This window comes from Lissotriton helveticus, chromosome 1_1 (assembly GCF_964261635.1).
Source record: "Lissotriton helveticus chromosome 1_1, aLisHel1.1, whole genome shotgun sequence".
Taxonomy (NCBI): domain Eukaryota; kingdom Metazoa; phylum Chordata; class Amphibia; order Caudata; family Salamandridae; genus Lissotriton; species Lissotriton helveticus.
The window spans coordinates 1033936148-1033951437 of NC_136057.1; the positions used below are offsets into that span (position 1 = coordinate 1033936148).

Genomic DNA, 15290 nt, shown 5'->3' on the forward strand with positions numbered 1-15290 from the left:
TTTGTACTATATGTTAAATTGAATATTATATTTAACAAAAAAACGGTCTTAAGAAGCAGCCATTAATGCTATTCTTGTAATAATGATACAAGGTGTAGAGTATGTCACAGTGATTTGGCCCTGAAGAAGCGACTTGTATGTCGTCAAACACTTGTTGACCCTTCATGTTGATATAATCTTTGAAGAATAATTAAACGGAAAAAAATCTGCGACTGTGTACAACCCTTGAAGAGCCTCTGTTTCCCTCCAGTTTTGTGTTACAGGTATGCACATGTAAAAGAGTGTAGGTAAAGTGCAGAATCTCGAGTTCTAAGAGAAAGATCAGCTTTGTTCTATTTAGACCTGTATAAGATTGCACAGTATCCTTCGACCAGCTCCACATGTTCCCTAAACGACGTTTAGCCGTAATACAGTGTTTCCAAGACCTCAGCCTATCCATTTGCCTCTTCACAGGTGACTGCTGCCCAAACTGCGACAAGTGCACCTACAACCAACGCATCTATGTTGATGGGCAGGAATTCATCGATCCTGACGAACCCTGCCAGAACTGCAGGTGCAAGGTAAGTGCTAGAGAGATCTATAGACTAAAGCCAGACCTTAGCTGGAGCTATATTCATGGGGTCGCTAACCCACAGAGGGCAGGTTGAATCGGAAGTCCACCAACCAACCCAGGGAAGGCCTGACCCGTGAGAGCAGACTAAACCTGTAGCCTGCAGCTGGGAAGTGTTGATATAGCAGGAGCAGGCTGCATCTGCTGCCGCTCACGAGGGTGAAGAGGAAAATTGACTCAGCCAGTGCACTCTGCGCCGGAAACCAATCAAGCCAGGCCCAGTGATATCTGATTGCAACTGGATCGAGCAACTGGGGGAAGGGTAGTGAGAGGAACCGGTGCAATGTGAACCGACTGCATCTGACATTAGCCCACAGGAAGTACAGAGTTTGAATAAAGTGAGCAACTGGAAGTTACTTGGATAGTCAAAGCAGAGTGAACCTCGAGTGAGCCCCAGGGCTGTACTAATCCACCAAGAGCATGCTGCATCTGTAGACCTCTGGTCAGCTAAGCACAGGGTCTTAGGTCGGAACAGACAACACAACAGCCAGGTTTTGTATGAGATCCCCATTGCTTCAAGCATTCTGGATGATTCTGAGGGATTGCCACACCATTGTATTTCTGATAGCCCCACCTAGTGCTCACCAATTCTGGTCCACAGATCATTTTAAAATAGTTATGTAGACTGTCACCAGTGAAACCTCCACTGGCCTAGGTTCTGTTTTTGATTAGCGTTACAATTCTTTGTTGAGGCCCTTAACTCTAAACTTAAGGTAAAAGTATATACTGTGGCATGACCATTTTTTGGACTACATTCATGTGCTTACTTAACAGATCAGTACAGAATCTCTTTATAGTTGCATACTCTAAAGCCTACATGGCGGTCACTTAACAATAGATTTTACCCTGTTCATTTCATCCAGAGTGTATTCATTTCTGGGCCTGGATACTGAAAGGTGAGAACCAGAACATTTGGCTCTTTCGGAGTCCATCACGTGATATGGTTCTCTTCAACAGAGAGAAGGGGAAATTCCCTCTGGAGATCAAACTATTACAAATAAAATATATTATCTACTTGGTGTTTGCTCTGATCTTCCAACCCTATTTCCTACTAGATTAGGCTGTCATGAATAGAAGAAAAGGAAGCAGTAGAAGAGAGTGGTTCAGTATATATACATTTGATTTGCATGCAGAAGTTTAGACACATTGGTGTTTCAGATCCCTGTTCTGTGGAGAAGTTTAAATAACTTGGTGTTCCTTACACTGAAGATCCCTGTTATCTAGTTAAAGAGTAGTATACAATCTATCCATCAAAAGGTGAATATTTACAAGTTTGCATTTGTTATTCAACAAGAATCTTTACATTTTGAAAGAATCATGCTTAGATGCAACAGAGAAGGGACAGAAGTTATGGCCAAAAGAGGGACCTCTAGAACAATTCTTACTCTGAACTCATTACAACCACTTGTATAGGGTGTGAATTTAGGGGAATCTACGGGACGTGAAGATACAAAATAAGCCATGGGGTCAAGGGTTCTCCATAGCAGTGCAACCATCAATGCACTTCACACTTGGTAGCAAAGAGAAGATTTAAGTTGAAGCCGTTGACTAGTGCCTAGAGGTGGTTTCTGTAGAGGGCCATCTATAAATGCATCCATTAACTAGTTTACAATTTAAATCTCAGCCTTTCTGCCAACGGCTCATTTATGCAATTTTGGCAAATGTGTATCACTACACCCTAGTTCACTTTCACACCAGTAATTTGGTGGTAACAAGATCTGCATCCTCGTACTAACATGGACCACCCAGAAACTGAAACCGTAATGGCCATATTACATTAGTTAATATTTTTGAAGTTGTATAGCTGCTCTTATCTGGGGGTGTTTCCTGAAAGATAAAGTTATTGACCGCACTCTAGTCACACACCAGTAGACAATCCAACATTGGTTATGAACATCTTGCACCACCAAACTGTCACATAGGTCGATGATATCACTACAATCAACACAAAGACACACTGTTGTGGGCACCAGTGATATCGCTGATGCCCCAGAGAAGCACACACACTTTCACGCCTGATGATGCCACTATAGCCCAACCCCAGCACACGCGTACACAAGCTGATGACTACATGCAGCTGCTTTTCCTTCTACAGTGTACATTTGACCATGTCACTCTTTGTCCGAGACCGATGTATTTTGTCTTTTATTTTAGGACGGTACAGTCCAGTGTTCCCGTACTGTTTGTCCTCCAGTGACCTGTTCCAGACCAGAGAGGAGAGCTGGTCAGTGCTGCCCCAGGTGTCCAGGTACAGGATGAGGAGGGATGGAGCAACACAGTATTGTCCAATCTGTTCATGTATTATTATTATTATTATTATTATTTATTGCATTTATAACGCGCAACAGCTACCCACAAAGGCTTTCCCGGCGCATACATGAACTAATTCTGTGGTTGTAAAGTATGTCAGACCAAGACACTGGGCTAGATCGCTGCTTTAAATAGGCAGCGGAGCGCAAACTGGAGAGCATGCCATTGTTGCTTTAAGTGCAAGTAGACGAGTAGGATGCTGGCCTAACTCTGCTTAAAGTGCCAGGTACATTTAGAAGAGCAGGGAAGATTGGGCAGGTGCTGCTCCAAGTGACCACATAGATGGCAGTGTGCATGCCGATGTGGTTCAAAGAAGCTAGATATGGGTCAAGTGGAAAGTAAGTGCTACTCTAAATGCTATTGTAAGGAGAAGACTGGCAGAGCAGTAGAGGCTACTGTTACTCTTGCTACCCATGTACAAAAGTAGGAGTAGTGTTTCCTGAACTCCCAGTTACTAGTGTAAGTGTTACTGGTCAGAAAATCATACCCAACTTTGTACAAAACACGCTCCATATATTCCAGCCATACCCACATTAATTTTCCAAATCACATCTTCCTCTTCTCTACAGTACACAGTATTCTGTGTCTCCCCTCCCCATACCCATCCACCATCACTAAATTCTGTTTGTTATCTACTTTCCTACAGCTCTTGTCTTTCCCTTATTGTAATGCATATTTTTTCATTGAAACTAACACTTGGTCCTTGTTGATATCATGTCACCTTGGGTTTGGCCGTTTGTAACTGTTGAGTTCATACTGCCCAGGTGCCAGCTCTTGTTAGGCGTTTGCAGCATTTCTACAAGTGATCCTTGTTGAGGGTATCTAGCATTAGTAGTAGCCGGTGTTCCTTGCTGAGTGCATGCTGTATTGATACTAGCAGTAGCTACTGGTCCTTGTTTTGTGGGAGAGTGGCATATTAGTGTGCATTTGTCTTGAGCTGTTATTTCTGCTTCCTGAAATGGGAAACAGCAATATGCATTTTCCAAATATCCGTTTTTTTCTCCCCCAAAATCATGTGAGCAGTTAGTATTTGTTTTCTACATAGTTTAGTTCATTTGCAACAGTAAAGGAAGAATCTTTTGTGGGAGAAGGAAAACACCCCAAAAGGCAACAATAAGTGAAACCTTTTAACATTCCTTCCCCTGTAAGACTATTTAATGGACTTAGATATTGATGGGTTAAATGTTTTAATAGTTTAGCTTGTGATAGTACTGAACACTTGTCATGTATTATGTAGTAAGATTATGCAGTTATAAGACTGACGCAAGTCAGTGTGAAACGTCATACATTTCTTAGACCAATTTTTTTGCCATGCAAGGAAATGCAATGTTGCGCCGTGAAAAACTGCGGACTTTATCTAGTTAGATTTATACCTGAGATTGGTACCTGTTTTTGATGCAACAGGGATATGTCTGCATGTTACTCCATCTCTTTTTCGAGGGCTCTAACAGTTTCTCTTTCTTCCAATGTCCCTTTGAAAGACTGCACATTTGAACAGCGAGTCTTCCTGGATGGAGAGCAGTTTGCCAATCCCCTGAATACGTGCCAGGAGTGCCGCTGCTCCAACGGAAGGGTGACGTGTGAGGACCGGAAGTGCTTAGGGGCCCTCTGTTCCTACCCCCTTCCTGGAGCATGCTGCCAAAACAACTGTAACGGTGAGTGCTGCTTCTTCCAAGCCTGGGTAGCACCATGATGAGAAGTCCATAGGCAGGTACTGTCTTATTGTTGTAGGTTTTAGTCTGTGAGTTTTGTCATTTCTAACTGTCGTCTTGCTGAATTTCCTTCCGGGAGAGATTCTCTGTATTCTGTTATTTAGGGCACCAAGGAATGTCAATCTATTAATGAGCTGCATAAGCATCTCCAATGCTTATGCTCTAGATTGATGATTATTTGTAAATTCTCTGGTACCCTGAAGCAAAACAAAGTTCACATCCCCATGAAAAATAATAACAACCTTTTCTGCAATGATTGAAGGATTTAACCTGAAGATAGTTTGGAGGTAGGAGAATGTGTTATTCACTAAAGTCTTTCAGTATTGTGAAATCTGAGGCCTTTTGAAACTACTTGATGGTGAAATATTGGAAATGCCAGCAGAGCACTTTGTGCACCAGATGTAGACCCAATTTTGCATGCGCAGACGTGTTTGTGACCCGTTCGCGAATGCAAAATCTAATAGGGCCATGTACAAACCCTATTTAGGCAGTTTATTTTTTTTTGCGACTCGCTAAATAGGAACTGAAAGTTGCTATTAGGAAGGGGTGTTCCAAGGGCGCCCCTGCCTAATAGCGAGTAAGAGGCCTATGTAAGGGTGTTTTATGACCGCAATTTCGGTTGCAAAACTTTCGCAAGTTACCGTCCTCTTCAAGAGGGTGGGAAAGCACTCGCTAATGGAAAGGGGTCCTTAGGGGACCCCTTCCCCTCTGCCAATGCAGAGGAGAATATTTTTTAGGGGCAGGCAGTAGTCCTAGGGACCTCTACATGCTCTTAAAAAATGAAACAAAAACGTAACATTTTTCTTTTTTTAAATGCTTCCCATTTTCCTTTAAGGAAAACGGGCTGCATTTAAAAAAAAAAAAACTGCTTTATTTAAAAGCAGTCCCAGACATGGAGGTCTACTGTGCCCAGCAGGCCACCATACCAGGGAGGGCCAGCCATTCCTCATGGGGTCGCAAATTGCAAGTGCCTCATGAGGCATGCAATTTGTGACCCCATTAGAAATCGCTAATAGTGTCTCAGACCCTGTTGTACATGGCATTTAGCGACTCGTAAATTGTGACTCGCAATTGAGCGCAATTTGCGAGTCGCTGAATGACATGGTCGTACATTGGCCTGTAATGTTCTATTATTAATAGTGCTTTCCCACTTAGTGCTCTTCCTCAGAAGCTTACCCAAAACTTTATTCTACCACATAAAACCTTCTCCTAGTCTACATGCGCCTGTTTTCCTGTTCACTGTCTGTAATATGCAAGTTTATGAATCCTTTAGATGGGGATCAACTGTTACAGGTAAGTAGGTTTTCCACAGAACTTCTAATGTAGTATAATTAGTCATTGTGTACAGCTTGGTGAGACAAATAAGCGCACTTTGCGACCAATCCTTCTCCTTACTTAGGCTGTTAGAGAGTACAACTACGCCCCTTCTTTCACTGAGAATCTAACATGGCTTTAGGGGTGTAGATTAAGTCCATCCAGTCATTGAGCCACTAACTGAAAGTCAAAATGAGCAAACTCTAAGTTTTATATTTACTAAAGCACAAAGAAAACGTGCAATGTTGTGACCCCTCTAATTCCTATAAACATATTCCTAATGTCCTGTTGTCGTAATTTTAGGGTGTAATTTTGCTGGAAAAGAGTACCCCAATGGAGCTGACTTCCCACATCCTACAGACAAGTGTAAACAGTGTCACTGCATTGTGAGTATTATAGAGGGGTTTCTGCATGCAAACGTTACATTTATACCAGATATATTATGTAAAAATGTCTGTGACTACAGGTTATTGTTGACGTGAAAAAGGGCAATTTTTGTTTTCATGTTCTACCTTTTAACATTTTGGTGTCTACCCCAGGAGAGGACATGCTAGCGCATGCATCTCGCTTACAAGACACTGTTGAATACAGAAAAGGGTTTGGAGCCCACCCATTGCTTACCATTTGTTGGCTTGCAATGCACTTTACAGCCTTGTAATTCGTCAAGGGAGGCATAACATAATTTCTATTCCTCTCTGTGGAGCAGGGACCAAGCACTGATTGATTCAACTTAATCAGTGCCTGCCCGCAGCTCCCTACGTGATTGAGGTACTATTTTGTTTTTAACTTTTAGTGCCCTGCAAACAGAAGGTGTGTGACTAGCAAAAACGTATCCAGCCGGACAAACAAAATTGCAAAGATTTATTTTCTATAGTTGAAATTGAAATTGAAATTGAATAACATTTACATAGCACATGGCTACCCAGAGGCATCTAAGCAACAGCAACAAACAGAGGACTACTGGCTCTATTACACCTATTTGGCGGCCATGCTAGACTAGACTAATCTCTCTCAGGGCGGCCATCCTGGACTAGTCATTTCCATCATTACCTGATCACACACTAAGATCTTATCATCCATCTTTGTCTAAGCTCAACTTCCGAGTACTGCGATCAGTTATGTAGCTAAACCTCCCTGTGAAAGAATGTTGGCCTACTATTGCAGTATTATATTTCTACCAAGATTTTGAACATTTGCAATGCACAGATTTCTACCTCATACATGAAAGAATGTCTGCTTATTAGTGCAGTATTATGTTTATACTGGTATTTTGAACTTTCGTACCTATACCTATTATTGGAGTATTATTCTGCTACCTGTATTTTTGACTGATATTAGCAGTAATTTGTTTGTTTATATTTTGGATTCATTAATTCATTAGTAGTTTAGCCCTATTTTTTATACTGTACTTGTGGTAAGCTGCACCTATCGCACCTCCATCACTATCACTCACTGTTCGCTACCTCGTTTATTTGGTTCTTCAATGTAAGCTACTTCACGATGTTGCACTGATCATTACTATCTCATTCACCTCGTTTTAGTCATGTAAGCTGCACCCTGCCACTTTCTACACATAGACTACATCGCTGCTACCTCTTACACTCAGATGGGTAAATTTGATTCCACCTAACCAGTTCTACCTCTCATATTGTGTACATGGTGTAACCTGACTGCTACCTCGCACAGAGGATACATTATGTAAGCTGCACCTACACACTGTTTGTTCCTGGATTGCACTGACTTCTACCTCTTATTATTTTGGTCACTCACTAGTGTCACCCCTTTTTGCCCTGTAACCAACGGCTGACAGCTTTGATTGTCGTCCTATATCCTACACCCAACATCACAGCCTTTCTAAAATGGAGCTCAACGGCAAGCACACCTTCAGAATCATCTACCCTTCCACCCTCACCAAAAAAGCCACTAAACGCTTTAAACATAACTTCTTGAGGTCGCACCCTGAAACACCCTTTGTCGACACCTACCTCTCACCGGGCAATGGAGCCCTGAATACTGATATCATCTTCCACACCTCACGCAGAGCCCAATGGAGAAAAGCGTTCCTAACCCTACTCACCGTCTCCACCACCAGGAAAACAAATCATGGCCTAACTCTCTCTATCACACCTTCCCACCTCCTCCCTGGCAGGGCTACCATTACTATCTACAATAACGGGATTGTCCTAATTCAATCCACGGACAAGAACCTGGAACTACTAGACAACCTGTTCCCCAAGTTCAAAGAGCACCTTGCCAAGCTGCGGACCCCCACCCAGAACTCCACCAGCACTATCACCCCCGACGTCGCAGCCCCCGCCTACAACACCTCTACCCCCAGTATATGGCCCACCTGCTGTTAACGCCCCACACTCCCCAAGCACAGTCACAAATCTCTCCACCTCAAATACTAGCCGCTCCTCTAACATGACCCCCCTTACCCCCACTCATACCCCCCCATCCCTCTCCCCCCTGACATAACAACCCCCACCCACAATACGCCACCATCTGAACATACCACCGCTCGGAGTTTATCCACCCCTCCCTCCCATCCCCTCCACGGCAGAGACCTCTCCCTCCCCAGCTCCCTCCCCACTCTCACCCACGACACTCTCACACCTGACACTACATCTCTCACCCACAACACGCCACCTTCTGAACACACCACCATTTGGAGTTTATTCATCCCCCCCTCCCAGCTCCCCCACGGCGGACACCTCCCCCTCCCCAACTCCCTCCCCACTCCCACCCACGACACTCTCACCCTCCCAACAAAACACACAGAACATACCGCCTCCCCTACCTTAGCATCCCCCTCTCTCCCACCTCTTACTCTCAGCCCTCACTACCCTCCTGTCTCCCCCACTGTATTCAACATTCACTCACTCTTCTACTCTCCGGCACCGTCTCCCACTGACGGCACTACCTATGCCTCCCACCCACCGCCCTCACCTACTTCACCCACACCCCTCGCCCACAAACACGCCCACACCTTGAATGTCATCCCACCTATTAGCTCCACAGAACCTTCCAACAACGCTAGTATATCCCCCCCTCGATACCCTGCCCGCTTTCCAGCTCACTACTCAACCATTCACCACTGGCTCTCACTACCAACACCATCCCCAATACACCTCCTGACCTGACCTCATTCACCCTCCAACAAGTCAGAGAGGATATTCTACAAATCAAAAAAGATGTCCACGCAATCAAAGACCTTCTCTCCTCACAGCCCAGTCTACCTCACACCCTCCCTCCACCCTACAAACGACGCACCCTCCCTACATACCATCGCCTCCAACGACACCCGCGCTGGCCGACTAACCCCGTTCGCAATAACTCCCACCGCCCCCGTCGTGGCATCAACCCACTGTCGGACCGCGACCTATGCTCCCTCCTACGCTCCTATGGCCCAGGTCCGGTAAAACACATGTCCAACACACACATCCCCATACCTACAATTCTTACAAACCCTCTGAGGCGCCCAACACACAACAACAGAGGTTCCGTCCCTAACAACCTCAGAAAAATTCCCCTCACACTAGAAAGCTCGACCACCCTTCTCTCTCCCAAACTCAAATGCATCCTACTCAATTGCAGATCGGCACAGAGACACTCCTCCGACATCGCTGATCTCATCTCAGCTATGGATCTAGAACTAGCCATTCTAACGGAAACGTGGCGTTCGAGGCATGTGGGCTGCTAAATTCATATCTAGTGCATAGATCGCCGCCTAGTGTTGGGTCCGGATGATTGCACATTGTTGTCCTGGAAGAGTCTTCGAAGTATCACGAGATAGGTGGCTCCACCCCTGGACTACAGTGCGCATGGGCATCGGCTCCATCCCCAGATTGTTTTTTGCCGCCATTGGGTTCGGATGTGGTTCTCGACGTCTCCGTGTCGGAACCGATAAACTTTGTTCTTAAGGCCAAAAGGCCTTCGTTACCAGCGTCGGTATTGTTTGCGCACGGTCTCGAGCGTCGTCCGACTCTCTGAGCCGGAAATCTACGGAGTCTAGTTACTCTTCGCACTTCGAGGCCCTCTCGTCGCAGCAAGACACGACGACCTTAACATGGAGCGGAGCCCGTTTAAGTTCTGCCCCGTCTGTGGATCCAAATATCCACACATCGATGTGCATCCGGTCTGTAATAAATGCCTGTCACCGGACCACAACGAAGACGACTGCATGGCCTGCTCAAAATTCAGGTCGAAGAAGACGCTCAAGCATCGGCGCGCGGCACGCCTCGAGGCCCAGCGAGCGACACCGGCACCCGACAACATATTCGACGACCCTGCGGAGGAAGGCGGTAGCCATCACCTCCAAATTTCGCCACCGTCGACGGAGGTCCAGTCCGATCCCGAGGAACAGGTCGAAGGACAGGACCAGGACATTGAATACGTCGAGGAGGTAGGGGACGACGAAGAAGTTTTTGGGGCCGCGGAAGATAGCTCAGAGGAAGAGCTATGCCCCGACGTCTATATTACACAGGCTCAGGTCACGGGATCGCCACTCGGCCTTACCCACGACCCTGCACCGCTATCCCCGGCCCCGCATTCTAGCCCGGCCACGGACACTCAAGCGGAGCCGCCATCCAACGTATCGAAACCGAAACTTCGGTTTCTACAACACCCAAGATGGCCGACGTCCAGGCAAACTCGAAACCGAAACCAGCGGATTCGACAACACCTAAAATGGCCGACGTCCAGCAGAAAACGAAACTGAAACTAACGGACTCGACAACATCTAAGATGGCCGACGTCCCACAAAAAATATCAAAGCCTGCTCCTTCATCGACTCCGTCCACCTCCGGTCCACAGAAGTCGAAGAAGGTTATCGAGCCAACAGCGCCGCAGAAGGTGCACAAGGACTCCTCCTCCAAGAAGGCCGTCCGTCAAGAGTCGGCCTCTGTTGCTCCGGCACGGACGTCGAAGTCTGTTCACACGCCTTCAGACGCTCCTACGGCGCCGTCAACTAAACGCCCCGTCGAACATAAATCGACTACAGGCCATGACCCGAAGGCCGCAGCCACTACGCATCGGCACAAAGATGTCGGAAATGCAGCATCGGCATCGGCGCCAAAGCCTACAACGGAGCCGCGCCACGTTGCAGCTGAAGAATCGTCGACGCAAATACCGTCGACACCGAGGGACTCCGACGCCACTGGACACCGAACGTCGGCTTCGACACCCTCTGCCTCCTTCACTAAACAAGTCACCGACTCCCTGAAAAGGATTCGAGAAAAGACTTTGTCGGCGACGGCTCCCACGCCATCGGCTCCGAAAGAGGTTGACACTCCTCAAAAGTCATCAACCAAGCTTATTTACACTCTTCCACCAAAGGTGCCGCCAAAGGCATTTGCACCTAAATCGGTGCCAAAGACTTCGGCTCCTTCGACGCTTCAAGCCTCAGAACAAGACTCTGAGCATTACATCAATGCCCAAACAGGGAAACTGACCCTTTACAAAAGGAAGATCACTTCCCAACCACTGGAATCCTATGTTATTCCACTGAAGAAAAAGAAGCCAGCACAGGACATTCCTGCCCTTATTGAGCCTATCCTACCACCACCCAGAAGAAGTCCATCACCTTCCCCAAACCAATCAGGGGGAGAGGAGGATGAGGAAGACGACCAATACAATTTCCCAGTGGACAATGACCCTGATGTTCAGCAGGACACATATGACGACACTGGGGACCAAGGTGGCCAGCAGGTGGTACAAGATCCACAAGGTTTTGGGCCACGTACATCTCCAACGGAGGATTCTGCAGCATTTAATGCTTTAATCGAACGGGCAGCGGGAAATCATAATGTGGACATGCATGCTGACCCGGTGGAGGAAGATTTCCTGTTTGACACTTTCTCTGTCTCAGAAAGAACAGTAAAAATTCTTCCTATGCTCAAAGGTGTCCTTAAACATGCCCCAGAGATCTTTAAGGAACCAACCAGGGCAAGAGTGGTGAACCCACGTATCGAGAAAAAATACAGGCCATCACCTAGAGATCCTGCATATATTCGAGGACAGTTGCCTCTAGACTCGTTGGTGGTCGCCAATGCCCGCAAAAGGGCAAACTCCCAAACTACGGGTGAAGCTCCTCCCCCTGACAAGGAGTCGAAAGTGCTTGAGGCGTCTGGCAAAAGGGTGGCTGCGCAGGCCGCCAATGTATGGCGTATAGCGAACACACAGGCACTGTTGGCGCGTTACGATAGGGCGCATTACGATACCCTAGAACAGCTCCTTCAACATCTACCTGATGAGCATAAAGAAGCAGCAGAAATGCTCATACAAGAGGGAAAGCTTATATCAAACGCTGCAATAAAATGTGCACTTGATGTGGCTGACACAGCGGCTAGGGGAATTAACACTAGCGTCATGCTGAGGCGACAAGCTTGGCTTCGTATATCTGGATTTAAGCCTGACATCCAAACTACTATCCTCAACCAGCCCGTCAATCCTGACAGACTGTTTGGCCCAGATGTAGACACCACACTTGAAAAGATTAAGAAAGACAACGAGACAGCTAAGTCCATGGGGGCACTTCAGTCACAACAGTTCAGGGGCGGCACTTTTCGTCGCTCAGGAGCACGTGGTGTTACCAGAGGACACTTGGGTCAACAATCACAATTTTCAAAGGGAACTGCACAATCCTCCTACCCCAAGCAGGGTAGAGGAGGATACAGAGGTAACAGTGCCAAGGGCAGGGGCAGAGGAAACAACAACTCACGTTCCTCTGCCTCCAATAAACAGTGACTCTCTGTCACTGCCCCCGACCATCCAACACCTGTCGGGGGGAGACTCCAGCAGTTCCTGCCAGTCTGGACATCCATCACTACAGACAGGTGGGTGCGAAAACTTATCCAATACGGTTACTGTTTGGAGTTAACGCCCACTCCTCCCAACATTCCACCAAAGCACCGTCCTATGTCGGCAGAGCACTTGCACTTATTGCAGCAGGAAGTCTTGGTGATGCTGCAAAAAGGTGCAATCGAGCTCGTACCAGTGGAAGAGGAAGGCACAGGAGTCTATTCCCTGTACTTCCTCATCCCAAAAAAGGACGGATCCCTCAGACCTATTCTAGATCTACGCCCCCTCAACATGTACATACTGTCAGAACATTTTCACATGCTGACACTGCAACAAATTCTACCCCTGCTAAATCAAGGGGACTTCCTAGCAACCTTAGACCTCAAGGATGCTTATTTCCACATCCCACTCCACCCATCCCACAGACGGTACCTCCGGTTCACCATTCAAAACAGGCACTATCAGTTCAAAGTCCTACCCTTCGGGGTAACTACTGCCCCCAGAGTGTTTACAAAGTGTCTGGCGACAGTGGCGGCGCACCTCAGAAGGCAGAACATACACGTCTACCCGTACCTAGACGACTGGCTTGTTCAAGCAAAGTCGGAACAACAGTGCGCCGCGGACATGTCCCACACTATTCAACTCCTGCACAGTCTGGGGTTCTCGCTCAACTACCCAAAGTCGCACCTTCAACCAGCCCATGTGCGGCAGTATCTGGGCGCGACAATAAACACCCTGACTGCTATGGCTCAGCCAAACCCAGCCAGGATCAACAGCATTCAGTCACTGATCCAGAGGTTCAGACCGCAACACTCCCTGCCAGCGAGAGTGTTCATGCAGTTGATAGGCATGATGGCCTTCTGCATTTTCATAGTCTTGCACGCGATGTTGCACATGCGTCCTCTCCAAGAATGCTTGGCGAATCAGTGGACACAGGCTCGGGGACAACTGACGGACCTAGTGTTGGTGACCGGTCGGGCATACAACTCTCTGCATTGGTGGAATCCACACAACCTTTGCAAGGGACGACCGTTCCAAGAGCCTGTGCCACAGATTATCCTGACAACGGACGCATCTCTCCAAGGGTGGGGAGCTCATGTGCTCCACTACACGGTGCAGGGACTGTGGTCCACACAACTACAGAAGTTGCACATCAACTACCTGGAATTGATGGCAATCTTCATGGCGATGAAGTCCTTCAAGGTACATTTGTGCAACAAAGTCGTGTTGATCCGGACGGACAACATGACAGCCATGTACTACATCCAAAAACAGGGAGGTACTCACTCACCACAGCTGTCTCATCTGGCTCAGAGCATGTGGAAGTGGGCCATTCAGAGGAACATTTTCCTCATGGCGGAACACCTCCCCGGCAAGGACAATCAGATGGCGGATCTGCTCAGCAGATACAGCCATCAAATGCACGAGTGGGAGATACATCCATCAGTACTCCACCCGTACTTCCAGCAGTGGGGTCATCCAGAGATAGACCTGTTTGCCACAAGGGAAAACGCAAAATGCCAAAGCTTTGCCGCCAGGTTCCCTCACCCGGAATCGCAGGGGAATGCGATATGGATGAACTGGTCAGGCAAATTTGCGTACGCTTTTCCCCCAGCGCCTCTCATTCCGCTGGTGGCAAAAAAGCTAAAGCAACACTCGATGACTCTCATCCTGGTTGCTCCAACATGGGCACGCCAACCATGGTACACCACGTTTCTGGAACTTTCCGTGGTACCGCATCAAAGGCTGCATCTCACACCCAGCCTCTTGACGCAGAACCATGGCGACATTCAGCATCCAGATCCGCAACAGCTCAATCTGGCGATCTGGCTCCTGAGGTCTTAGAATTTGGCTACCTCAACCTGCCTCCTGAATGCATGGCCATCATCCGGGAGGCACGGAAGCCCACGACCAGAGCTTGCTATGCTGCAAAATGGAAGCGATTTGTCATTTACTGTACAGACAACAATATCAACCCGCTAGATGCATCCATTCCTAACATCATCTGCTATTTGTTACATCTTTACAAATGCAATCTAGCGTACGCTTCCATTCGAATCCATCTATCCGCCATAGCGGCTTATCTCCAGAATAGGCAGCACCTCTCTGTTTTCAGGGTGCCTGCCATTAAAGCCTTCCTGGAGGGGCTGAAACGAGTCATTCCTCCTAGAACTCCACCAGCTCCTGTGTGGAACCTCAATGTGGTCCTCACTAGGCTGATGGGCCCACCTTTCGAGCCACTGCACTCATGCGAACTTCAGTTTCTAACGTGGAAAGTGGCTTTTCTCGTTGCTATCACGTCGCTCAGACGTGTTAGTGAGCTGCAAGCGCTCACTATCCAAGAGCCATTCATCCAAATACATTCTAACAGGGTGGTGCTCCGCACTAACCCCAAATTCCTTCCAAAGGTGGTGTCACAGTTTCATATCAACCAAACTATTGACCTGCCTGCATTTTTCCAAAACCCACAAACGGTAGCAGAAAGAATGCTTCATACATTAGACGTTAGGAGGGCGCTAATGTACTACATTGACAGAACACAA

The 15290-nt window shown here is 47.3% G+C and overlaps 1 protein-coding gene across 1 annotated transcript in view; it reads left to right on the forward strand.

Annotated features, from left to right (window-relative positions):
- KCP (kielin cysteine rich BMP regulator) overlaps positions 1–15290 on the forward strand; it is a 622724-nt gene that overhangs the window by 355793 nt on the left and 251641 nt on the right. Inside the window, exons 29-32 of the mRNA XM_078677796.1 lie at positions 454–560; positions 2765–2858; positions 4402–4575; positions 6250–6332. Coding sequence (XP_078533922.1) covers positions 454–560; positions 2765–2858; positions 4402–4575; positions 6250–6332 — 458 coding nt within the window. The remainder of the gene's footprint in view (positions 1–453; positions 561–2764; positions 2859–4401; positions 4576–6249; positions 6333–15290) is intronic.